Here is a 25466-nt window from a genome sequence, read left to right as displayed (position 1 = left end):
GACCAAAAATTTTTTTTACACAGAAGCCTCTATTCCTACTCTTTTCCCACCAACTTTTGTTAATTGCCTACAATCAGTATTACTTATAAGAGCAATATATATTCCCTCTGGGCAGAAGCCTGATATTATAAACAATACTTCAAAATCCTTAGTCTGGAAAATAAAAAAAAACCTAGCATTCAGCAAGTACTAAAGGCCATCAATGATAGTTGTATTCTTCAAGTTCCACTATTCCAGTTCAGCCTAAGCTGATTCAAATGCAAGGGGAAAATGAGAAAGCTATTTATTAATAGTAATTACTTTTGAAGTAATTACTTTTTTTGTGCCTATATATTACCTGATGAATGTCTCAAAAATCCATAGAAAAATATCTAGGGGGTACTGGGTGGCTCAGTCAGTTAAGTATCTGCCTTCAGCTCAGGTCAAGATCACAGGGTCCTGGGACTGAGCCCCAGCATTGGACTCTGCTTAGCAGAGGGCCTTCTTCTCCCTCTCCCTGCCACTCTGCCTACTTAAGATCCCTCTTTCTTTCTCTGTCAAATAAATAAAATCTTTAAAAATACATATATCTAAAACTCAGTCTATTTGCAGTATGACAACATTAACAAAAACAACTAGAATCTATTTTTTCAATGAAAAGATATCTGTGTTGAAAGAAAAAAAATATTGGGAACAATTCCATGTCCTAAAAAAGATACAATAATCTACTATTTATCTGAGGTCAGATTACTTCCAACCTCAACCATCCAGAACATATTTATAAACTAGGAAGTTAAAAAAAAAAAAATCCTTGAGTTTCAGAAATATACTTTATTTCCAAGCACATTAGAAAGAGAAGACATCTGCAGTTGAAATAAATATGACAAAACTCACAGTCAATTGAGCACACTAGTCATTCAGAAGGGATCTAGAGATATTCTAGTCTAGCTCCTACTTAATTCATTGTACTACACAGAGTACAGTGAGTTGTGTTCATGAAAAGGACCCCAAACCATTAAAAATGGCATATATTAACCATTTTTACAAACATTCTTTCCAAAACTTAAAACATAGGAAGATTGCTTCAATAATCTGGAAAATTCAGTAATATAGCGTATCTAAATATTTAATATCTATGTTTTCAAATAAAACATTACCATGTCTCAGAGAACTCCCTTTCTGACTCTTATGCTATACTGAGCTGTTCCTTAATTCACGTACTCCATTACAGAAGGCAGTCCTTTCTCTTGAAGCCCCTGCACACTGAGGCAAAGACTGGGCTCTTTCCTGAGTGCTCTTTAGCTCCAACCAATTGTTGATATACAGGTATGTTATACTCAGTAGTGCCAGAACCTCTAACTGTGAGAAGCTTAAATACTGATTTTATATAAAACATCTTAATTTTTTTTTTAAAGATTTTATTTATTTGGCAGACATACACCACAAGTAGGCAGAGAGGCAGGCAGAAAGAGGGGGGGAAGCAGGCTCCCCGCTGAACAGAGAGCCCGATGTGGGGCTCAATCCCAGGACCCTGAAACCGTGATCTGAGCTGAAGGCAGAGGCTTAACCCACTGAGCCACCCAGGTACCCCAAAACATCCTAATTTTTAAGATCACTGCAACTGGCCACACAAAAAAATTTGTGGCCCAGATATGGTTCAAGTATCACATGTAAGAAAAAGTGAATCTGTTGTAAGAGAACATGAAATTCCAACACTATACGGTTTGAATCTAAACATAACCTTTTCAACTTTAAATATTCATTTTTGAATGTTCTTGTTTTACTTTCTCCCTCATTAAATGCATTAATTTTTTTCTCAAATACTTTTGACTCCTCCACAAGTAAGTATTTCTAAGTAGTGACTCCTTTTGAAAAAATACACTTCATATATACTTGAAATCAAATAGCAATTAAAACCTGTAAGAAATACACATAGTAATTCATAAAAAAATGAACCCACAAATAGTCACGAGGTTGAACTCACAGCAGCCTCACCTGTACTTTCATGGGCAGTCAAATATTTCATCCATTTCTTTTTCCCCAGAGAAAAGAAGCATTCAGAAGAAAAGCAAGTCAGATGATAGTCTAACTCTTCTAAGCCTTTTTATAACTCATAGGACAAATGTTAGTCAAATAGAGATTACAGAAAACATAGAAAATACTTACCTGGACTTGAAGACTCAACAGATGGCTGGGGGAGGGGAAGAAAAGAAGAAAAATGATCATCTTTAGGTAGTAGATCTTTACAAAATTTACAGAATTATTCAATGACAAGCATGATACCAAAAACCACAGTAAGTTCTAATGTATGAATTGTCCAAGAAAAATTAAAACCTTCCATATAATCCTTTCTCTGACATTACGTTTATTTAAACATAGAGAAAAATTTCAAACACTCCTGAATCTAGAAACAAAGACGATAAGGAATTGATTCAGATTTTGAAGGTAAATATGGGTCTCATAACATCTCATAGTTTAAGAGATCTGATTTGAGATCTTGGAACTTTCTAAAATATTTTCTCCAATGAAGACAGAGGAAATTATACACAAGGTTTGCTATCAAACTGGTCTCTGGCTTAAAATGTGTGGGAGAAGGGAGGCCAAAACACTTTTAAGACATTATTTTAAGTAAAAGTAATATTTTAAGAAAGCAAAAGGGAAAAGTAAAATGTTACTGAGCACTAACAGTACACTAGGTTAACTTTACTCACAGACAACATATTTTTAAGTCATTACAGAATTAGTAAGCTTCAAGCTGAAGTCTAGAGAGGTTATCTGACGGAAAAGTTACCAACATTTCCAGTTACAACGCTGCTTCTACCGTAGCATTCTACTCCTCATATATTTAACTGTAAGCACTCAGAAAATTTAAAGATAAAATAGGTAACTAGCAACTTATTTTAATAGTATCACCACTTGACAATTCATGGCTCTATTTTATCTAAATTTAGTTAATTCACAACTACAAACAAACCATCTACAAACACACTTCCATAAATAAAACTAAATATGCTTCAAGTGACATAATTAAATTAAAACCTTTAAAAAACCTTAAAACCTTCATAATTAAAACCTTTCCTATTCATTCAGAGCTACTTCATGCCTATTAAAAGTCAGAGATGCTGGAAGGCCAAAAGCACTGGCAAAGAGGTAGGGTTATTCTAATACACAGCTTCCAACATTGATGGCTCAACTTAACAGTTTTTCGACTTTACCACAGTGCAAAAGCAATACGTGTTCAGTAGAAACTGAACTTCAAATTTTGATCTTTTGCTGGGCTAGCAATATGTGGTATGATACTATCTTGTGATGCTGGGCACTGGTAGCAAGCTGAAGCTCCCAGTCAGGCATGCGATTACAAGGGTAAACAACAACCAATACATTTATAACCACTGTGTACCCACACACCTTTCTGTTGTTTGCTTTCAGTCTAGTATTCAATAAATTACATGAGATATTTAACATTTTATTATAAAATAGGCTTTGTGTTAGAGGATTCTACCCAACTGTAGGCTAAGTATTCTGAGCATGTCTGAGATACGCTAGCCTAAGCTAAGACGTTCATTCAGTATGTTAGGTACATTAAATGAATTTTGATTTAATACTTTTTTAAGATTTTATTTATTTGACAGAGAGAGAGATCACAAGCAAGCAGGCAGAGAGGCAGGCAGAGAGAGAAGGGGAAGCAGCCTCCCCGCTGAGCAGAGAACCCAATGTGGGGCTCAATCCCACAACCATGAGATCATGACCTGAGCTGAAGGCAGAGACTTAACCGAGTCACCCAGGTTCCCCCTTAATGATACTCTGAACTTATGACAGGCTTATCAGGACATAACCCCATCACGAGTCGAGGAAGATCAGTATTTTCCCTCTTTCTGCTAAGGGGGCAGAGAGCCAAGAAAAAATAAAATGAGGAAAGTGCCTAATTTTTCAAAAGTAGGCATCTTAGACAAATTTCTTATGAGGTATTAAAACTCCATTTTGAAAAGTATCTTTATTATGCTATTGTACTAAGTATGACATTTTAGATTGTACATGATAACTTAGATTCTTCTGAAGCACACTTTTCCAAGGGTCCTACTTCTTTTTTCTTCTAATGCTTAAAATGATTCTGGACTATAACATCAACTAATTTTAATAAAAGACTAACAGTATTCAGTATTATATATTTTCAAGTGTCACACCACTACTTTTACTTAAAAGTTACTTTGCCACAACAGAGTCCAAATAGTGCTACTTTTTAATTCTATTCCTCCAATAGGAAGCTGGAGAGCAGGATGATGAGTAATGTTACTATAAAAAGGGTTTCTAGGTTGCTTAACATCTTTTGGGCAGAGCTACCTACGTATTTCCAGCTCAAAATGGATTTAACCACCACACAAATTATTACAGAGAAAATCAATATTTTGAAGTGTTAATCCACTTTTATGTCATGCAATTTTACTTTATTTCCCAAGTTTAAGAACAACCTCTGCCCAAGGCTACAGCAATGATGATTATCTTCATCTGGTCCCAGGTTTGCCATCCCCAAGTAGCCTCAGAGGGCTGTTTTTCCTTTTTAGTAAACTTTCAAAATGATTTACAGGGCAGAAACAAGAAAAGCCAGCATTTCTTTCAAATTAGGAGTTTAAAAGAAATGGCTCTTTGAACATTTAGGTTTTGTTTTTTTGTTTTTGTTATTTTTTTTTTAAAGCACTCTAATAATTATTCCACTTAACAGTCTTATAAAAAAGGAGTTCCTGATTAGAAATATTATCCTATAGAAGAATAAAAGGCACATTTTCACAGATGTTAGATATTGGCAATAATGAAGATACTGGATGATGAATGGTGTCTATAGTTTGTAAAAGGCCTCACAAAGCACTAAATGCCAGTACCATAATGACTGTTGTTCTATGAGTAAAGTTATCTATCACTTTAATAAATTCTGAAAAAGATCCCAAATATTCTCCAGTAATTAAGATACCAATGTTTACAGGACCAGTAGCATTTGTAAGCTTAGCTGGCATAAAGTGGAACACCCATTATTCAAAGATAGCATTTGTCATTTTACATCAGAAATACTGGAAAGTTTCAAGAACTATGTTTGACTGATGTATACCTAGATTGGGATGGGGGAGGGGAAGTGGGATTGTTTGCCTCTAGACATGTATTTTAGTATTCTATGTGCAAAATAAAATTCCATTATTTCAGTCTGGGGAGGATGAGAGTGATTAGTTTCTTGAAAGTTAATTCTATTCAATTAAATTAAAAATAAAACTTCTAAAAACCTGGCATTTTAAAACAGTTTATACTATAAACATTACCTTTGCCCAGCTAACAGAAAAAACAATTATTTTTCAAAATAAGAGTTTAGTATCATAATACAGGAAATTTCAGTATGAAATGAGAACACTTTTTATTTAGGTATTTAAGAGAAGAGCAGAACCAGCTTACAATGATACAGTACTACATTTTTTCAAATGAATAAATTACTTGATAACTATATACCTGGCAATAACATCTGCTCTGCCTACTTATTTTATAGATTAGCAAACCCAAGGAGAGATAGTGACTTGATCAAGCTTCCATGGTAGGTGCTGAAGGTGGAATTGAAATCTAGGACCTGAATGCTTCCACATCTTCCAAGGAAACAAATATATTAAAAATGTTTTCTCTTTACCTCTCTCCTTCCTCCCCCTTAATTTCTCTTTCTTTTTAAATTGGTTTTCATCTGTTCAAAGCATATTTAAAATGTGACTGCAAGTTGTCATCTATCATGTCAAACTTATTTATGTCTTGTAAGAAACTGGTATCTCTAACAATACTCTCCAGAAAAACCTGAAACATCTACCATTAATGACACAGTAAACTGAAAGGGGAAAGGAGGGGAAAAATAAAACTAAAGCTGTTAAGCAGGTATTCACTTATAACAGTAACTATTTTAGAAAAAGCACAAACTATAAAATTCAATTAGTAAAGATCTTTTCACTGGAGATTAAAATGTATTTAAAATGCACTCATACTGGGTGCCTGGGTGGCTCAGTAGGTTAAGCAACTGCCTTTGGCTCAGGTCATGGTCCTGGAGTCCCAGGATTGAGTTCCACATTGGGCTCCCAGCTCAGTGGGGAATCTGCTTTTCCCTCTGACCCACTCCCCTCTCATACTCTCCCCCACTCTTTCTCAAATAAATGAATAAAATCTTAAAAAAAATAAAAACGGGGCGCCAGGGTGGCTCAGTGGGTTGGGCCTCTACCTTTGGCTCAGGTCGTGATCTCAGGGTCCTGGGATCGAGCCCCGCTTTGGGCTCTCTGCTCAGCAGGAATCCTGCTTCCCCCCCCCCCTGCCTGCCTCCCTGCCTACTTGTGATCTCTCTCTCTGTCAAATAAATAAATAAAATCTTTAAAAATAAATAAATAAATAAATAGAAAAAATAAAAATAAAATGCACTCACACATTATCAGTAGAAAAACGAGTTTGTTTACCCATTCTAGTGATTATTTTGCTAATATAAAATTACCCTACTGATATGCCTAAAAAAGCATACGAAGATATATCTATAAGTCATTACCATAAAGTGGTTTATAGCAAAAGGTTGGAAAAAAATTTTAATGTCTATCAATGAAATACAAGTCTTCCAAATAGTTAAACACATTAATCCACTAAAAAGAATGAGACAAAAATCTGTGGTGAATGAGAAAAAGATATAAAAACCATATATACATATTTACTTATGCATATATTAGAAATGAAAAAAAAAAGTATAGAAGAGGGGGTAAACTGGACTTGAATACAATGAAAACTTTTTTCTCCGAAAGTATATACAAGAATCTATTAACAGTAATTACCTCTAGGAAACAGGTAGGGGAGAGAAGGGTTTGGTTTTGGTTTTTTGTTGTTGTTGTTTTTTCATTGTATACCTTTCTACACTGTTGGAATTTTCTAGCCACTTGTTAGCATTACCATTTTGTTTTTTAAAGAACGTCATTGGAGATTATCCTGTGGAATTACTGGCTATTATTAGCTATTTTCATTTTCTTCCTCTACTTGCGATTTTTAAGAAAACTTAGTACTTGCCATTTTTTTTTTTAAATAAGTATGTAATTTAGAAAAATAACCTAGTTTTCTTTTAGGTGCATACATAAATATCTGAGATGGAAAACATAACACTAGACAGCCACACAAAGTATGAGTAGGCTAAATCAAATTAAAAAATGAAATTGTTAACTTCTGTACCTTCACCCATATATATGACTTAGCTGTTCAAGTTGTTAATAGCTTTAACAAATTCAATGCCGCAGATTTGTTCAAATGTTTCTCTTCTGTATTTTTCTAGAACACGGTAATCTAGAATATTACCATTATTTAAAAAAAATAAAGTAGTAAAAGCATGAAGTAATCATTAGATTCCTATAGTCCAGGTAATCAAAAGCTATTTTCAATGAACATAACTGTCTGAACTAATTTCTCCCCTCAAACCAATTCCATCACCATTTCTTTGTTATCATCATTTACTTAGTAATTTAGATACTAAATCAGAGATTCTCACAGTTACGGGGATAGAAACCAGAAAGGAGTTAGAGGCCCTTCTCCAGGTGGAGAAGACTGGGGAATCGTGCTCACCATTTCTCTTCCTCCATATAAAACTAAGTCACTTATTTCAAACCCTGAGGAATTCTGGGCCATAAAAAAGATTAAGAAAATCTTGGTGGTAACACTAGCAAACTAACTACAGTAATAATAATTCAGAGGATGAACTGCTATTATTAAACACTAGGAATTCTGAAGTCTAGGCCCCACTCTTAATTGTACCACAGCCTAAATGCACAACCTAGGACAAACTGCATTAACTCTGCATTTTCCCTAAGATAGAAAGAATTAGACTTCTTCTAGTTCAATTTCCTCTGAGATCTAAGTTCTTTACTTTTAATATGATTTCCTCAAAAGACATATTACTACTAAGGAATACTTAGCTAAAGGGATGGGATATGTTTAATAGCCTCTTCTAATTTTTTTTTTTTTTTTTCCATCTAGGACTTTTGGAAAAAAATGATCTCTATTTGCAAAAAGCTTTCTGGAGGGTGCTACTTTATGAATTTCCTATCTACACAAACATAATTTTAAGTCATTCTTAAAAGCCATAGAATAAGTCAAAGAGAATGGGTCCCCAGTGATGACCAGTACTTTAACAGTTTAATCATTGCAATGAATTTTGAAAAGATTTGTGAATCTTTTGAAATATACAGGGACTCAAGCAAGAAATTTCTATATATGTGATTACTTTTCTGCTTTTACATTAAGCTTCTTGCTTCAATGGCAGTATTTCTTTTTTTTTTTTTTTGGCAGTGTTTTATTTCTCATTTGAGAAACTGATTAGTCTTCTGTACAAAAAGTCTCTAAAAGTAATCCACTTCTGTATCTCCTCCAGCTAACCTTTCCTACCTTACCAAGCACTTTATCACTCCTTCTGAATTAACTTTATTAGATTCTCATACATTGGTGTTCTTGATTACTCTGGATAAATCCTAAAATACACTGAAGTATAAATATTTAAAAAATTCACTACCACTACAGAGAATTATTTAAGGCCCAAATTCATTGCAAAGAAACAAGTTTTGCTTACAACTGAAATTAACACCATCAAAAAGAGCGGTCAAGATGATCCTATTTCCTTAAAAAATTAAATTCAAATACACTAAAAACCACTAAGCAGTCTGTTTTCAAGAGAAAGAAACAAATAGACGCAATAGTGAATAAACAGATTATGTATATCATTTCTGAAAAATTTTAAATACTTAAAATACAGAAAAGAAGTTCATTAAATTTTTTTTCTCTTTATGTAACAATACAGCAGAGATGAAAAGATAGGTCTTGCACTATGCTGTGGCTCCCCCACCCCCCACCCCTGGAAAAGAAAAGTCCCTTCTGTGTTTACAAACTCTGAAATAACACACAAATTGTTCATTCCCAAAGGTCCCTACACCACATTCCTTACAAAACCCAAAGGATCAACAATTTCTTCCTCTTACGCTTTCTTATTGCCGCTGTAAAACTGCAACTACCCTGTAATTTCCTTCCTTTAAGTGTGACTAGGAGAACCTCCTTTTAGAAGGTTGATAAATAATTCTAAGGGATAATAAGTAATGAGAAATAGTACCAAAAACTATTAAGAAAGGGAGTATGTACCATTTCTTTTAGGCACATTAAATATGTTTTAAATGTTATCACAATTTCAGGAACCATTAAATATATACTTCCTACTGCCTAAGATGATCAGATCAAATATGAAAAAGTAGTATATTCTATTTAAATCTAAATCAATTTGTATTCAGGAATTAAACATTTCTCGGGAAAAACAAGGTCAGGGTCATTCTTCTATGGAAAAAATAACAACAATAAAAAAAACTCAGAAACATAATATCTACATTTTTCTCCAGAGACATATTTCCTCACTAACCTGTTTTCCCCTAAGATTTATCAAATAAATGTATATTGTTGCTTTGCATTTTCTGTCATTTCACCAGTTAGCTTCAATGTTCAAGTCTACTTAACCAAAAGTACAAGAGACATTTGATTTATTTTACCACATACCTTATATTGGCATCATAAAGAACAAATTTCCTGAGAGCTCACACAATAGAACTCTATACACCAAGCATTTCCCCACCTAATTTTTTAAAATGACTAGTCTCTAAAATCATCCTAATTACTAAAATTTTGAGATCAGAAAAATACAAATTAATTTTACTTTTCACTTGCTTTAGATTTTTTTGTGGGACATAGATGAAGAAGGATCCCCCGTTCTTCCTCCAAATTCACTAAAAATAAAACCACTGGAATTATAAAGGACAATTTTTTTTTTCTTTAAGATTTTAGGTTACTGAATAAATACACTGAAAACAAAGCTCAGGTTTTCTCCTTTTTTTTTTTTTTCCCCTTTTTAAGTTCTTCTCTTCTTGAAATTGAACTATCCATGCGTTCCGACTGAACATGAGCGTTCCATTCTCCAAGTTTAGTTTAGAGAACTAAAACATATCCCTGAAAATATTAGTAAATAATTACTGACTAAAAATATTGTTTTTCCTCTCATATTAATGCAATCATCTTTAACTTCTAAAACAAGAAAAAATATTAATATACTACTACTTACATATTAAGTATTCAGTGTGCAAACAGTTAAATTTATGGGTGAAGTTTCTTAAAAAACCTAATCTTACTGTATTTGCAAACTAAGTTATTTTCCTTCTCTAATAGGTTGCCTTAAAATATGACTACAGAACTTAAAGCTCAAACCATTGTGAGCAGCACCACCAGGGAAGAAACCTTATCACCTATCACACTGTTGCTTATTTAATAGGCATTCACTGAAAAGGAAATCCACTGAAAACTATTTGACAAAATGTAGATAAATTCAGCCACATATGACCCCCTTCCCTCTCTTACATGTGAAAAAAAGAAACACTTAAAATCTTTTCAGGACTAAAATTGTTTCAGCCCAGTTGAATGAATCCATTCACATTTAAGTGAAATACAAAGTACTATGTTTTCTCCCAATCTATATGCCTTTGAAATACAATTCTTTAACCACAAAGAACAAAAGAAATGGAAATAAACCAAAGATCTAAATTTAGTTTTAAATCAAAAGTATTAAAATGTTTTAAAAAGATTACTGGCAGCAGAGAGTCCTTCTATAGTGAAATTTGCTCCTTTAATAGCAAATACTCCACTACATTAATATAAAGTCAGTTTCCATAGGGAAAGCAGAAGGAGCACCCCTAAAAGCATCTGCACAAAACAGCTAACTTTAAGGACCTTCTACTCAATAGGTACATAAGAAGCGTCAAAAATTAATATTTTTCCATAATCTACACGGTTTCCTATCCCACGGCTTAAGAAGGAGATAATATGGTATTACCAACTAACTCACCACTGACTTCATTTAGCAAATAAGGAACACAAAAATTGAGGGCTGGATGGTTAAAAAACAAAAACAAAAACCTATTCCTAAATCTGTTTTGGGATGTCTCCGAGACCATGAAAATGGTAATTCATACAAGGAAATGCCTTAACAATCATTTAGTGAGGCTCTGACTCAAAAAAGACTTAAAACCCCAAATACTATCACTTCTTGAACTCCAGGGGGTGAAGAATAACGGAATTCTTCTGACGGTAAGCGGGGAAAAAGTATTAGAAAAAAATCAAATATGTGGCTTAAATCAGAAAAAAAATTTAAATCTCCAGTGGCACAACACTAAGTTCGAAACAATCATTAAGAGTGGTTGTTCGCCAACGATTTGAAGACCAAAGACGTAAAACAATTACCACCGAGAAAAGGGGGCTTTGGTGACCCGTTTACTGGAAAAAGAGAAAAAGAAATCTACTGCAAGGGGAAAAAAATTAGAAGAGAAAAACAATAATAGATAGTCTTAATATGAAGGGGGGGTGGGGAGAAATGCCTGGAAAGTGAAGAAAGAGAAAGGTAGAAAGTAACTCTTCTGAAATGTGAAGAGAGAAAGAATGTTCTACCCTGAGGAGGAATGAGCTGTTCGGAGATATAGGGAGACTCCCCCAACCTAAAGACCGGCCTGCGAAAGGCCAGGCTTATTTCTCCACGCAAATCTTAGCACCATCGGGAAAACGAGAGTTAAAGGCCGTTCTGCCTTACGTTTTCCCCATTTAACAGACTGGATGTCAGGAGCAAACGGGTGGGGGTTACGCGGAAGGGCGCAACAGCATCTCGGCGAGGGAGGGAAGAAACTTCGCAAGAAGAGGAAGCAGCAGCTCCTCTCTTGGCCCCTAGCACCGGCCGGCGAAGTTGCGCCACCGATGCCCCTGCCCCGCGGGCGCCCACTCCCCTTCACCCCTCTCCGCACGCACTACTACGCAGCACTCGACCCTTCAAACTGCTCCCGAAGTCCAACTACGCCTCCGCTTCCTCTTACCCCCGGACCCATCCCAACTAAGTTCCAGAGAAAGCTCCCCGCCCAGAGCGCGGCCTGTTCCGGACAACAGGTGGGCAGTGGCGCCAGCAGGGCTGGGCCTCTCCTAGCCAGGCCCACTCCACTCCTCCCCGGCCAGGGCCCAGGGGCGCCCGGCTCCGGGACGGGGAGGGGGAGCTCGCTCCCTTACCTCCGCCATATTTGCCGTACTGACGGGTCACATCTCCGCGGCGGCCGCAGCTGGGTCACGGCCAGAACCCGGATGTGAGACTCGGCAACGGGACTCCAGCCGCCGCCGCCGCCGCCGCCGCCTCTGCTGCTCCCGCCGCCGCTGTGTCGGCGGGAACGCGCAGGAGCCGCCCGAACGCGCCCACCACACCCCACTCCGCCCCCTCGCGGCGCCCCGGCAGAGCTGGACTGGAGGGAAAAGGCCGGAGCGCGCGCGCGCGCACGGAAGGAGGGGCGCGCGCGCGCGCGGTCCCGCGGCAGCCTTCCCCGGGAGGAGCGCGGAGGGGGCGGAGTCAAGGTGGGTGTCGTGGGTGGGGGGAGGTGGGCATCTCAGGACGGGGCGCCTCCCCTGCGCTAGCGGATCCGCGACTCCAGCTGGAGAGGGCCCTAAGGGGACCAGAGAGGTCAAGGAAAAGTGCCAAAAAGCTGCGTCCAGCGCTCACATTGCAGGGGGAAAGATACGTTATATTTTACATGTAGGCCTTTTCGAAGTGCATTTGCTGGAAAACGGATGTTGCTGTGATGCAACAACGGCAACAACGCAAAGTAGCGCGCTTTAAAAGCGGCTGTCTCTTGACAAGTATCTCTCTTGGTTGATTCCCGACAGGAAATGTAAATTCCCACATCCCCAAATTTTAGAGGTCAGAGCAGAGATTAAGAAAAGGGACTGTGGATAGGTACTCTGCCATCCTCACATCTCATTTGCTTTTCCCCACACATAGTTCCTGAGATGCCAGGAGGAACATAATTGTGCAACGTTTGAATTTTGCACAACTAGAGAAAATTTCAAAATGTGAGTACGAAAAAGCTGCTCTTTGATGGATCTCTGAATTGACTGCTTAGAGGGAAAAGCTGCTTATGTGCAATGCCTGAAATGGCAGTAATTTGAAGATTTTAAAATATTGGCCTAGAACTGCCAATTGGCCTTGATGCCAATTCTAATGAATGCACGGCCAATGGCTACAAATAACAAACATGTTTCCCTTTCATTACTAAGGCAGAAACTGGCTAATGCAAAGGTGGTATTAAAACATGCACTAACATATTTTACTAAACCAGGAGTTTAAAAATCTTAATTTCAAAAAGACCGTTTTCCCCCAAATGATCAAGGGTTCTTAATGCAATTTTAAAAATGATTAACAAATCAACCAAATATAAAAAGTCATTCCTTCCAAATAATATGATGCCAGCACTACAATATACTGCATAAATGTGTACATATACAATTTTTCTTTAATACTTAACTTATAATGCAGTATGGGCTGTTTTCTTAAGTTATTTGTATTCCCTTAAAATTAAAAACTCTATTAAACAGTTTCTTTTTCCAAAGATTCAAAATTAACTTGAAATTCTTATGTCCAATAATTTGTGCATGAATAATTTGTGCATTTACAGGCATATGAAGTAGCTGCTAAGTGAAAGGACATTACCTGGTAATTTGACAGGAAAAGAGTCCACAGACAGTCTGTAAACCAATTAAACATAAACATCTGATGCACATTTTCTACTGAAAGAAAAGCAAGGGAAAGAAGAGAAAGGAAAACTTTAAGGTTCCCAAATCTACAAACAATTTTTACCATTAACTGTACTGTACAGTATTTTCATTTTATTTTTTTAGACTACTTATACTATAAAAGTGTTTTTCAGGATTCCTTGGGGGAATAAATACTTTGGCATAGGGACACAGAGTTACCCTACTGAATTACCTTAGTCCTTCAGACTCAAAATAAAAATCATTTTCTGAAAAGTCAGTTTGTGTTTATATAGTTTTGCCTTTGAGGTGCTTGATGGAAAACAGCTGAAGGCAAAGAACAATTAATGTGTATAGATCTGGGGTGGGTAAAGACAGAATAAGGGGCCTAGAGGTAGAAACTCAGGCTTTATAATACCATGGGGATAAAGGAGGATTGCCCATTTAACTACCAAAGCTAATATATGAAATTTAGCTAGTTCACAAAAAGAAAATCGGAAAGTGTTGCCAAAGCACAAGGTACAGGACTAACTCATTTGCTTAAACCCATTTACTCTTTGATTCTGATTAAAAAGCCGAGGACCATGGTCCTTAAGATACTGAATGAATTCTGAAATTGTCAGGAAAATCAAATCTGGCACCTATTTGACTGTGTATCCCTCTTGCTGACAAATGGCTTTTAAGTTTATTAGAATTATGTATCATTTTACTAATTTTAAGTGGAATTATCATTTGGGGGAAACATTCCCTTTACATTTTTTTCTTCCCTTTGTTAATAAATGTGAGTTCAGTGTTAAGTTCAGATATTCTAAAAACAAAGAGAAACAGCTCCAATATTTTAAGTCATTAGTAACACATTACTAATGAATTCAGTATGGTTTTATTCCCATTTTATTCTCATGATATACTGTCTTCCAAATTTTAGAACACACCTTAAGGAAAGCAGCCTTTCTCAAAATCTCTTGCTTATCTCCTCAGTATCAAATATGTAAAAATTAACTATTCATTAGCCACAGAATCTTAGTGTTAGATGGGACCTTAGAGGTCTTTTAGTCAATTTCTACCTGGTCTAGGGTAGGAATCCATCACATGTCCCCACTACCAGGGTTTTCTGCCAATGCTAAAACACTCCAATGACTTACTGTCTGATGAAGAGGCTGCTCTTTCAGAAAAAAACTGTTATGTTTGGAACATTCTCCTTTTTATTAAACCAGAATCTATCTCCTTGTTACCTCCATCCATTTCCCTGAGTTTTTCAGCATTTTGGATTAATTCAACAGATTTCTTCTTTGTATTTAAGTGCAAACAATCATTATTTATACTTGGGTTAACAAAATATAAATCTTTAATGCCTACTGATACTAGAAGACTTAAAAACAAGACATGACAGAGTTAAAGGTATGAGAAAATTCACCAATACCTACCAGCTGTTTAAAATAATTAGATTATTATGTGATCTCCCAAATGGTATTCTGTTAGAACTGTGTATTTAAAGTTAAACTTAAAAGTGTGGTTAATTCCAATCCTATGTGAGGTTTGTGGCTAATGTCCCAAAACAAAACAAACAACAAAAAAAAATCACTATACAAAGCCTGAATAAATGCCTCTTGAGCTCCCATTCCCCACCTAAATGCTTCCTTATTTTCAGGCAAACTAACATTAACTTTCACTACATTTAAGCTTCTCAAAACTGCTGTTGTATTGGGAAGTTATTTTTAAGCAAATTACTAAATCATTGACGTTATTAAACATTCTTACAGAGGGTATAATAACACACATACATACACACACACACACACAAACACATACCCTTCAGTTACTATTTTGCTTTTAACAAAAGCATTTTAAGGTCACAATTTTACTTCAACCAGTACTTAAACTAACCAATAAATAAAAAAGTCTCATAATTTACATATACCTAAGAAACAGAACCTTTTATTCAGTACCAACTCCTGACTCAAATATAAGTACTATATACCTATACTACATAAACAAAATGTTATGCAACTCAGGAACCTCTCAGAATGCTCCAAGAAAATATTTCTAACAATTTAGACTCTAGACCTGTTTGAAGGAAACAGATTAATGCATTTAAAACCCTAAAAACAAATTCTCTATCTAACCATTTTCAGAGTTCATGAGTCCCTTTTGACTATTTGGTAAACTATTTACTAAAATTTTTATTTGAAAGTGTCAACCTAAACATGATATGCAAGTAAAAACCTACAAATATCTAATTTGGTTGAAAATACCTAAATGCCAGAATACCTAAAAAGGACGTTTCTGATAAATTGAGTTTACCTTTACTTTAGTAGGCAGAATGCAGGTTACAAAGCAGTAATGCATTACATTCAGAAGCCCCACATCTATGCAAGAATCAGCATCATCTTTTTGTTAGTTGGTTTTTATTATTAATGCCACCCCAAAACACTTACATAGCCTTTTGGTACTTCAAAAAACAGTTTGGATTTTTTTCATAATTTTTACATAGTTTTATCCAGTGGCCCCATTTTATCGGATTATAACAAACTGTTATTTTTAAAGTCCTAAGACTGTTAACATGTTATTTTTATCTCACCCAAACTCTGGACATTAATGGCCCATCGTCAGTTCTCAAACACTGGAATATACAGCAAGAGTAATGTAATATTTGTATTACTTGAGGGAGTTTGGATTTTCCCTCCCTTAATCTCCAAGTGTGCCCCTGCCTACCAGCATCACATCCGTCTTGTCTGCACTGAACCTCAACCAGTTGGTTCTTAACCACGTCCGAAACTCAGCCAGGCACTGGGAGAATCGAGCCACCACACCATCTGGATCAAAGGAAAGAGAGCCTCAGTAGTAACGAGACCAGAGATGATGATACCACCACAAGTTCACCATGTCTCTAATTCTCAGCCTGTCTCTAGTTTTTAAAAAAGATGGCCAGGAATTAGGACAAGGATCCCATGACAATTTTAGGAAAACATTAATGAGTCTTGAGACATGCAATTTGTAACCGATGGTAAAGGAATAAAAACGACCCAATAAATTGGTCGCCTCCTTCCGTCCAAGATTGAAGAAGGTTCAGTCAACTCCACGTCATCTGGGCTAAACGGCCTCAGTAGACGGCCAGTCTTCTAACTGCATAAGCTTTTCTGCAAAATTAAGAGTTTTAGCGTTGAAGGAAGCTTTGGGGATAACAGGGGCGCGGAGAAAGGTAGTGACTCGCCCAAGGTCACACAGCAAACGGGGACCAGAGATGGGATCCAAACCAGAGATCTTTCCACGAAAAGCTGCAAAAACAAGGCCATTTGGGGGGGGGGGCGGTGCGGAGGCATCTGCCCCCAGGGATCTTCCCACGGACATGAAGGACCTCGTTCCTTCATATTAATGCCCTCTTCCAGTCTCTCTTCCCTCCCTCAGTCCCTCCGAAAGGGGTCGGCTTGCCCAGGACCTCGCTCACCACCTGGACTGCGGTGCGAGCAGGAACCTCCCCAAAGGCTAGGACCGAACCCAGATCTAAAGTGGAAAAGAGGCGGAGCCACAGGGGGGATGGTCAGTTTAGCCCCACCCCGCCCGGATTCGGGGACCGACAGGAGAAAGGGGCGGGAGCGAACTGGGCGAGACGAACTCACACCGCAGCGGATTCCCGGCGCGCCGCGTAAGCCGGGGAAGATCCGCGCCGCCGCCACGGCCAAAGCAAAAGACCGAGCTGGGACAGGGGGGACGCCGTGGAGGGCGGCTGCGCATGCGCCTTGGGGGGGCCGGCGCTCTCCGGGAGGGGAAGCCAGCCGGGCGCGTTCTCTTGCAGCCCCTCCCCGGAAGTTAAGGGTCTTCCGGGCGGTACTCTGCCATGGGGGAGGGGAAGGAGAGAAAGGGGACCCGGGACACTTTAGGAGCCCCTCATCCCAATCAGGACCAGGAGAGGAGGGATGGCTTATGGAGGCTGCACTTACAGCCGCTGCCGCTGCTGCCGCCGCCACCTTCACTGCTGCCGCCACCGCCTGAAGAAGCCCCATCCATCCGCCTGCAGCCGGGGAGACTCAGAACCTGGGAGGGGCCTGGGGCCCGGGCCGCCCGCCTCCTTTTTCTAGTCGTCGTCCGGAGCTTCCTCTTGCTCCACCAACCCTCTGCCCTCCCCTCCGCCTCCGCCCTCCTCCTCGGTCTCCAGCCGCCAGCCAACCGCGCGGCCGCTTGTTAAGCCGGGGCTCCTCTGTCTCCATGACGCCCGGCAAACATTCCCGAGCCTCAGCCGGAACCGCTAACCCCGGGGACTGGGGTACCGGTACTCCAGAAGCAGCTAGGGAAGGGGGTGGCCGACCACTCCACAGCCTGTCGCCACCATGCCCGTCTCTCCAGTAAACAGCCGCAAGCAGCAGAACCTCTGGTTGTAAGTTCGGCGCAAAAACCTTAGTCCATCCTCCTGGGTACCGGAGGGAGCCCTTTTAGATCCTGTCTCTTTCTGCGTCTGGGTTCAGCCAGCCTTCGAAGCACTCATGCGGCAGTGTCCCCTAATTTGACCTAGTACAGACTGTTTGAACCCTCAACTGCCGTATTTGCTCTTCGGGAACAAAATGCTTTGTTTAGAGCCGCTCTTCCTCTTTTACACTCCTGGAGTTGTTAGCCACGAAATGCTGGTTGCCCCCTTTGAATTTTCAGGTTCAGTGAACCACAAGATTGAACTTGACTATGCTCTGTAGTCGAAGTTTTTTCTGCCGCCTCATGCCATCGTGCCTTAAAACCCATTTCTGCTTGCGACATTCTGCCGTTTCCGCAACACTTGAACAAGAGGCTGGAGAAGAGCGCACAGCTCTGTGTACTAGTTTGCTTATAACTTCACATGGTCCCTTAGTGCTGCCCAGCAGCTGCACTAAAGTTTTCTCATTCATCCACTCTCCCACAGTTCCAGAGAACTTTTGTTCTCTTATCAGACAGACCTTCAACATCTCTCCTCCAGTCTCCCTCCGAGCTAATCTTTCTTTAACAGAAATTGTTGAAAATTCTTGGGAGAGAAACTTACATTCTTTCTTGAATATGGTTTTCAGTGTCTTTTTTCCATCCTACCACTCCACCAAAATAGTTTTTGTGAAGGTCAGCAAAAGGCATCCATCGAAATGCAATGGCTATTTCTCAGTTTCTTCTTAACCCTTCAACCTCTCGAGTTTTGAATCACTTCATTTGGTTTTCGGGACACCTCCTCCCTAGTTCTCTCCTTGTTCTATGGCTCCTTCTTTTCACAGTACTTTGCTGGTATCTTTTCTTTCCCGTATCTAAATATTGGAGTGTTGCTGAGGTCAGTCTTTAAACCCCTTTCCTTCACTATTGTCTTATGCCTTTAAAAATCACCTATACACTGATGATTCACAAGTTTATATCTCTAGCCAGCTCCTCTTCCAAAAACCAGACATTAAGAAAATCAACATCTTCACTTAAAAAAGAAATCAACATCTGCACTTAGAAGTTAATAGGCATCTCAAAATTCATATGCAAAACTAAATTTCCCCCTCTTATCTGCTCTGCAGTCTGCCATTTCAGTAAATGACAATTTCTGCTCTTCCAGTTACTGAGTAAAAAAACCTTGCTGTTTCCCCTGACTTCTCTAATGCCCCACTCCATCAGCAGATTCTATCATTTCTTTAAGGAAAAAAATGGTCTTACAGCCTACACGTGGTAGTCACTGTGCTTTTCTCAAAACCCTTCAGTTTTTTACCATTTCTCTGAGAGTAAAAGTTCACATCACTACAGAGTCTCACAGGGTCTCACCTTGGACCTTTCCCCTTTGGCTGATTGTTCTACAACAATATCAGGCACATTATTTTTCCCATTTTAAGGCCTATGCACTTGCTGTTCTTTGGAACACTGCACCCCCAGATAGTGTCATGACTCATTTTTTTCCTTCAGATGTCATCTTATCAAAAAGTCCTCTAACCACCCCCCATAAAATAATAATAATACTTTTCATTCCTAGCATTCCCAGTTGCCCAGCCTTTGTTTAAACTTACCCACAAAACTTATCCCTACCTGGCATATAATGTACTTGTTCATCACTGTGTCTTCACCCAAACTGTGATACTCCATGGGGCAGACATTTTTGTTTTGTTCAGTGCTATTGTCTTGAATGAAGAAGGCACTCAATATTTGCTGACCTGTGAATGAATAATGTAGTTCAGTATTCTTGGTTACTGGGCATCCTGTCTGGTTTTTGTTTTTATTTGCAGGTATAGAAATCTCAAAGTAAAATTAAGTTGAATTCATGAATTCTCTTGGGAGTTTCTTAAATAATGACAAATTCATAAGAGATTACCCATTAAGGGAAGAATCAGGTGGGAGATAAGAAATGGTATAACCTTCCTGTTTTGAGATAGCCATGTTATCCAGTTAAAGCAAAACTTCACAGACTTCAACGTTTACAACCATTGATTTGACCTAATATGTTATTTCTCATCTTCCTCCTTTTAAGACTTAATGCTGTTTTCAGAAAGGATCTCATAAAACATGTATTTATCAATTTTCTTTTTCCAATTTTACCTGTATTAGGTCTTTCCCATTAGCTTAATACTCTTCCGTTGTGGTAAAAACAACCACTCTTTCTTCAATGCTTTTATCCCACTTCTTTGTCCAGTTCCTCTGTTATACTTACTTACATGTTCATTCATTTCCTTTTGATTCTTTCTTAGAGTTTTCATGTTATCTATCCACTTTTCCCCATTAGAGTCCTTACTATATTAATCATAATTATTTTAATTCCTAATCTTGACAATTTCAAAATTTCTGCCATCTTAGTCTGCACTAATGCTTGCTTTGTTTCTTCAGACTATTTTTTGCCCTTTGATATGCTTTGTAATTTTTTGTTGAAAGCTGAACATGTTGCATCAGGTAATATGAACTGGTTAAGTAAACCTTTAGTGTGAGGTTTTATGTTTATCTGGTGAGGAATTAGTCTGTGTTTGCTGTAGCAGTAGGCTTATGAGGCTTCAGTTTCCTTTAGTGTCCTTGTTTTTGTCTCTCTTTTTAGGTTCCCCTAGAGACTTCTTCATGGAGTCTGAACCTTGTAGTTCTTCCCATTTCAATCCCCTATTGTACAGGAGACCTGTTGGTGTGGTGGTAATATGTTGAGAGAAGAAGAAATGTCCTGTAATCCTGTAATTAGTCTTTCAATGGGCCTCTGACCCTGGGCTGTGACCTTCATAAGTGTTTCTCAGATTTTTTTCCTCAGGTGAAACAAGGAGTCTAGAGGGACTTAGAACTGTGTATTTTTCTACCCACATGTTGGTTAGGCTCTGCCAAAATAGTTTTCCTTGCGGGTAGACCTTTGTTAAGAAAAACTGAACATTCTGGGTATATTTTACAATGGTCATGTCCTATCTCCCTGTTGGAATTATAAGGGTGTTTTTTCTCTGATCTTCTTCCTGAGAGCCTGATGGGTGTCATGGTAGGCCTCTGTGAGGCTGGGCCCTTGGGAGTTTTTATCTTTCAAATTAGTTTACACTTAGTCTCCAGCAATGAGTCAATTACCTTTAAGTTTTCCTACCATTCCCTGGTCCCAGTAAGTTGTGATTCTCTGTTTTCTCCTGCTTGTCCAAATTTCTGGCCAGTAGTTTGTTTATGAATTGATCTGATGGATCTAAAAAGACCTGTTGCTTTTCAGTTTGCTAAGCCTTTTTCTTGTGATAAAAATAAGATTAGTGACTTTTGTGGTCTGTACATGTTGTCCCAGAAACGTCCATGTTCACTCTTTAACCCTTGCAGTCTGTTGTCTCTATTTCTGTATAGAAATTCAAAGGTCAATAACGAGTGACCGAAAGATTTCAAAAGTCACCACATTCAATGGGCTTTCTTAACTTTTCTACCTCTGCAGCATTTGACAATATTGATCTTCCCCTCCTTAACCCGAACTTTACTGGTTCACTTATTACTGGTTTAAATGCCTCTTTTCTGATTTCTTTTACTCTCTCGTTTCTTCCTTTAGCTCTGTTTCCTTCTTTTTGTGACTTTAGGTTTTTATTTTGGGACTATGTTCATTTATTTTCATCTCCATGCAAAAATTCTCAAATCTGAATCTCCAGCTCTCACCTCTCTTCCTTGAAATTCACTTCACTCTTGCATTGTCAGCTGCCACCAGACAGCTCCACCAAGATATCACTGATATCTTATATGAACATATCTACAATTTAACATCTTACTTCTAACTTTAGTTAAAAGTAAAGACTAATTTAATCATCACCTTAACTCTATGAGTTACATATTATTATCAACATTAATGTACAAATAGATTAATAGCCTGAGAGTTATTGGACGAGTTTGAGCATTTAAATTGACCTTTGAGTTTAAGCTTTCCTACTTGTTAAATATGACAATTAAGTATCTTACAAGTTATTATAAGAATTGAATTAGAAAATATAGGTGGAAGTTCTTTGAAATATAAGATTTAAGTGGCATTGTTATTATCTGTTACCAAGTCCTATCAGTTCTATATCTGCTGTGTTTTAAGGGTATTTGAGATTTGTTTTATAGACATGGAAATGACTCTTTTGAGGGAAGAAGCTTTTTTAAACACTCGGATCCATAGAAACAGGAGGCATGGCAAGCTGCACTAGGTCACCTGGGAAAGCACAAGGGCCGGTAAGGAGGTGGAATAAGGAGGGAAACATGGGCAAGAACCTTTATTGTGGTTTCCGTGGGAGGAACAGACAAAGCAGAATAAGCAGTAGAATTGACTCATTTGTATAATTTCAAAAGGCTCTGGTCTAGGAACTATCTCTAGTTGTCTGGTTCCTGTGCAAGGGTGATTAGGGCAGGGGGATAGTGGCTCAGAAAGTGAGATCTCTGAGAGAGCCGGATAAAAGGAGTTCGTTAAGGGCTTAAGCTCTGGATTGGTTGGTTTGCAAACGAAAGGGTGCTGGCCCATGAGTCCCTTACTATGTATTGGACTGATTAGCCTTTGGAGGGCAGTCCCTCCAGGGTCAGCAAGTTCTTTGATGTCAAAGCATCAAAATGCAAAAAATAAACAAACATCTGAACACAGGTGTTCTTGTATTTGTTTTATTTCTACATCTGCCACCCATGTTAAGCCTTGATTACTTCTCATCTGAACTATTCTGATAGCATCTAACCTATGGTCTTACTTCTGGTATGTTTCTGCATTCAGCTAAATTTTTCTGAAGCATAGTTCAGATCACTTTACTCTTTTGCTTCTTTTGAGGCAAATAAAATTTTGTGCTTCCATTATAATCATGTACATGTTTAATCTCTTATGAGACTATGAGCTCATTAGGGCTCATATCTGATTCATATTGTATCCCTGCCAGTGTGTAGCACAGGGCCTTATGCACAGTGTTTTATAAATAACTCGAATGAATGGAAGAAATTTATTTGGTTTACATTGGAATTACTGTCATCCCACTAAAATAAGAAGGGACTAAGGCAGAAACTTTTACAAACCACACCTAATTTTCATTTGGTGATTATTTATTTCATGGTGCGATTTCTGTATGTACAGCACGTTTTTAATGTCATTTGCCCCTGTTTTCGTGGAAGTGATTATCAGGAGTTCTTTCTATAGGTATGCCTTGTACTTTTGAGTTACTGCCCTAGAAATGAAGAGACAGGAGTCAAAACAAATTAGGTCTCTGCTTTGGGAACCTCAAGACTGTACATACAGCTCTGCATGACCACTTGCAATGACTTGTATGATGACTGTTTTCAGGTGTAGTGGTTTTCAAAGTGGTTACTTCCTGAAACCTCAAAGTGGTTACCTTCTCTAATTTACCTCTTTTGAAAACATGTTTTCTATTATAGTTAGAGATGTACCATAAATTTCTCATATAATTGACTACAGGCACTTCTTTCAGTTTCTTTCAAAAAGTGGTCTGTATTTTCTGATTTTCTGCTCTGATAGAGCGCTAAAAGCTGGAGCTGTAACTGTGGACATGATAAACAGTTCCTTCCCATAAAACTTAACAGTACAAAGATGTGGGGGAGTTTACTGATAATGCTGTCTCATGAGATCCCAGTAACTACCTAATTGATAAATGTAACATCATTCACTAATTCATTTCTATTTGGGTCCTATAGAGAGTAAAAAGGAAGAACTGGTTTATGAGTAAATGTGGTATTCATTATGCATATGTTCAATTTGGGATGTCCTATAGATGTTTAGCTGGAGCCACCCAGTAGGATGGTAAAAATCTGAGTATGATGATGGCATGTTTTGAGTTAGATATAATGTTTTAGGGATTATTTATTCAATAAATATTCATTAAGCAGCTACTGTGTGTTGAGTACTACTGTAGGCAGTGGGGATACAGCCCGGAACAGCCCCAAATCCTTATCCTCATGGAACTTAAGTTCTAGTTAGGGAGAGACAACTAATTCATAAGATATTTAAGTAAAAGATGCATTTGGTTATTTGTAAGTCCTAATGAGAAAAATAAAGCGAGGGCTTGTGAAGTATTTGAGAGGAGTATTTGACATTTTAGATAAGGGAGCCAGAGAAGGCCACACTAAGAAGGTGGTTTTATGTAAAGACCTGAAGAAAGGATGCCAAACATGTACATTTATTGGGAAGAAGAGCATTTCAGGCAAAGGGAAGAGCAAAGGCAAACTATGATAGAGAAATACACCTGCAATATCAAAGATTGCCAGTGTGACGAGAGCAAAATATACAAGGGAAAGAGTATTGAACATGAAGTCAAAGATCTAACAATGTGTGTAGAACTTTTTAGGTTGTAGTAAAGACTTAGGCTTTTCCTATGAATGAGTTCATAAACAAATGGAGGATTTTAAGCAGAGTAGAGTGATATGATCTAACTTACGTTTTACAGGATCACTCTTGGCTGCCCTGTGGGCAGATTTTAGGGGGTTGGGGTTAAGCAAGAAGAGATAGAAGCCTGCTGCAACAATCCAAGAGAGATAGAATAGTTATTTGTACCAGCATGGTAGCAACAAGGTTGATAACAAAATGGTTGCATTCAGGATATATTTTGAAGTATTCTCACCCAAGCAACTGAAAGAATTGCGTTACCTTTAACAACAAAGGGGGAAGACTGCAAGAGGTCTTGTAAGTTTGCTGAACAAGGTAAGGGGGAAATTATCAGGAGCTCAGTTTTGGACATGCTAATTTTGAGTCAGAAATGTCAAGTAGGCAGGTGGGTATGTGGGTCTAGGGTTCAGAGGAAGGATATAGTTAGAGTCATATAGATGGTATTTAAATCATATAGATGGTATTTAAATCATGGACTCATTGGATGAGTTCACCTAGGCTCTGAGTGTAGACAGATACAGGAAGAAGTCCCAAGAATGAACACTGCAGAAAAAGTAAGAGAAAAACCAGTAAGGAAAGTGTCCTACAATAAAGTTTAAAAAACAAACAAACAAAAACAACTCAAAGAAAAAAAGAGCAGCTGGGTGAATTCTGCTGATAAATAAGATGAGAATATTGGTGATTAATATTGCAGCAATGACTGGTCCTTGGTAAGAATTCTTTTGGTGGAATGATAAGGGCTAAAACTTGACTGGATCAGGTTCAAGGGAGTATATGCAAAGGGAAATTAAAAATGATAAATACAGTTCTTTTGAAGGAGCTGCTATAGTTAAAGGAAAGATGAATGGATGGTAGCTGGAGAGGTAGACTAAATCAAGAGAAATTCTTTATGATAGAAAAAATAATAGCATGTTTACCTGCTAAAAGGAATAATGCAGTAGAGCAAGAAAAGCATGAAAGAATTACTAGAGCAATGTCCTTGAATAGGTAAAAAGGAATTGAATCTAGTACATGAATAGAAGAATTGACCTAAGCTGGAATCATAAGTAATTTATCCAGAATAATGAAAGAGAAATAGAGGATGTAGGTATAGATATATCAGGTGTATAGTTGTGACAGTAGAAAT

The 25466-nt window shown here is 38.0% G+C and overlaps 2 protein-coding genes across 10 annotated transcripts in view; one reads left to right on the top strand and one right to left on the bottom strand.

Annotated features, from left to right (window-relative positions):
- The window catches only part of MIER1 (MIER1 transcriptional regulator), a 62590-nt gene extending 44919 nt beyond the window's left edge, over window positions 1-17671 (bottom strand). For 2 of the 7 annotated variants that reach the window (XM_044238428.1, XM_044238432.1), the window contains exons 1-3: window positions 17214-17276; window positions 16309-16409; window positions 2146-2170 (exon numbers count right to left, since the gene is read on the bottom strand). In XM_044238428.1, coding sequence (XP_044094363.1) covers window positions 2146-2170; window positions 16309-16314 — 31 coding nt within the window. In that variant the 5' untranslated portion in view covers window positions 16315-16409; window positions 17214-17276. Of the gene's footprint in view, window positions 1-1974; window positions 2012-2145; window positions 2171-11900; window positions 11924-12087; window positions 12194-13555; window positions 13633-16308; window positions 16897-17213; window positions 17277-17534 lie in introns of those variants that run through there. The other 5 variants (XM_044238433.1, XM_044238427.1, XM_044238429.1 and 2 more) reach the window with 5 other exon arrangements.
- A 62-nt stretch (window positions 17672-17733) lies between these two features.
- Window positions 17734-25466, top strand: part of DNAI4 (dynein axonemal intermediate chain 4) — an 80933-nt gene continuing 73200 nt past the window's right edge. For all 3 annotated transcript variants that reach the window (XM_044238426.1, XM_044238425.1, XM_044238424.1), the window contains exon 1: window positions 17734-17968. In XM_044238426.1, coding sequence (XP_044094361.1) covers window positions 17922-17968 — 47 coding nt within the window. In that variant the 5' untranslated portion in view covers window positions 17734-17921. The remainder of the gene's footprint in view (window positions 17969-25466) is intronic.

Source organism: Neovison vison, chromosome 2 (assembly GCF_020171115.1).
Source record: "Neovison vison isolate M4711 chromosome 2, ASM_NN_V1, whole genome shotgun sequence".
Lineage (NCBI taxonomy): Eukaryota > Metazoa > Chordata > Mammalia > Carnivora > Mustelidae > Neogale > Neogale vison.
This window is presented reverse-complemented; position numbering and strand designations above follow the sequence as displayed.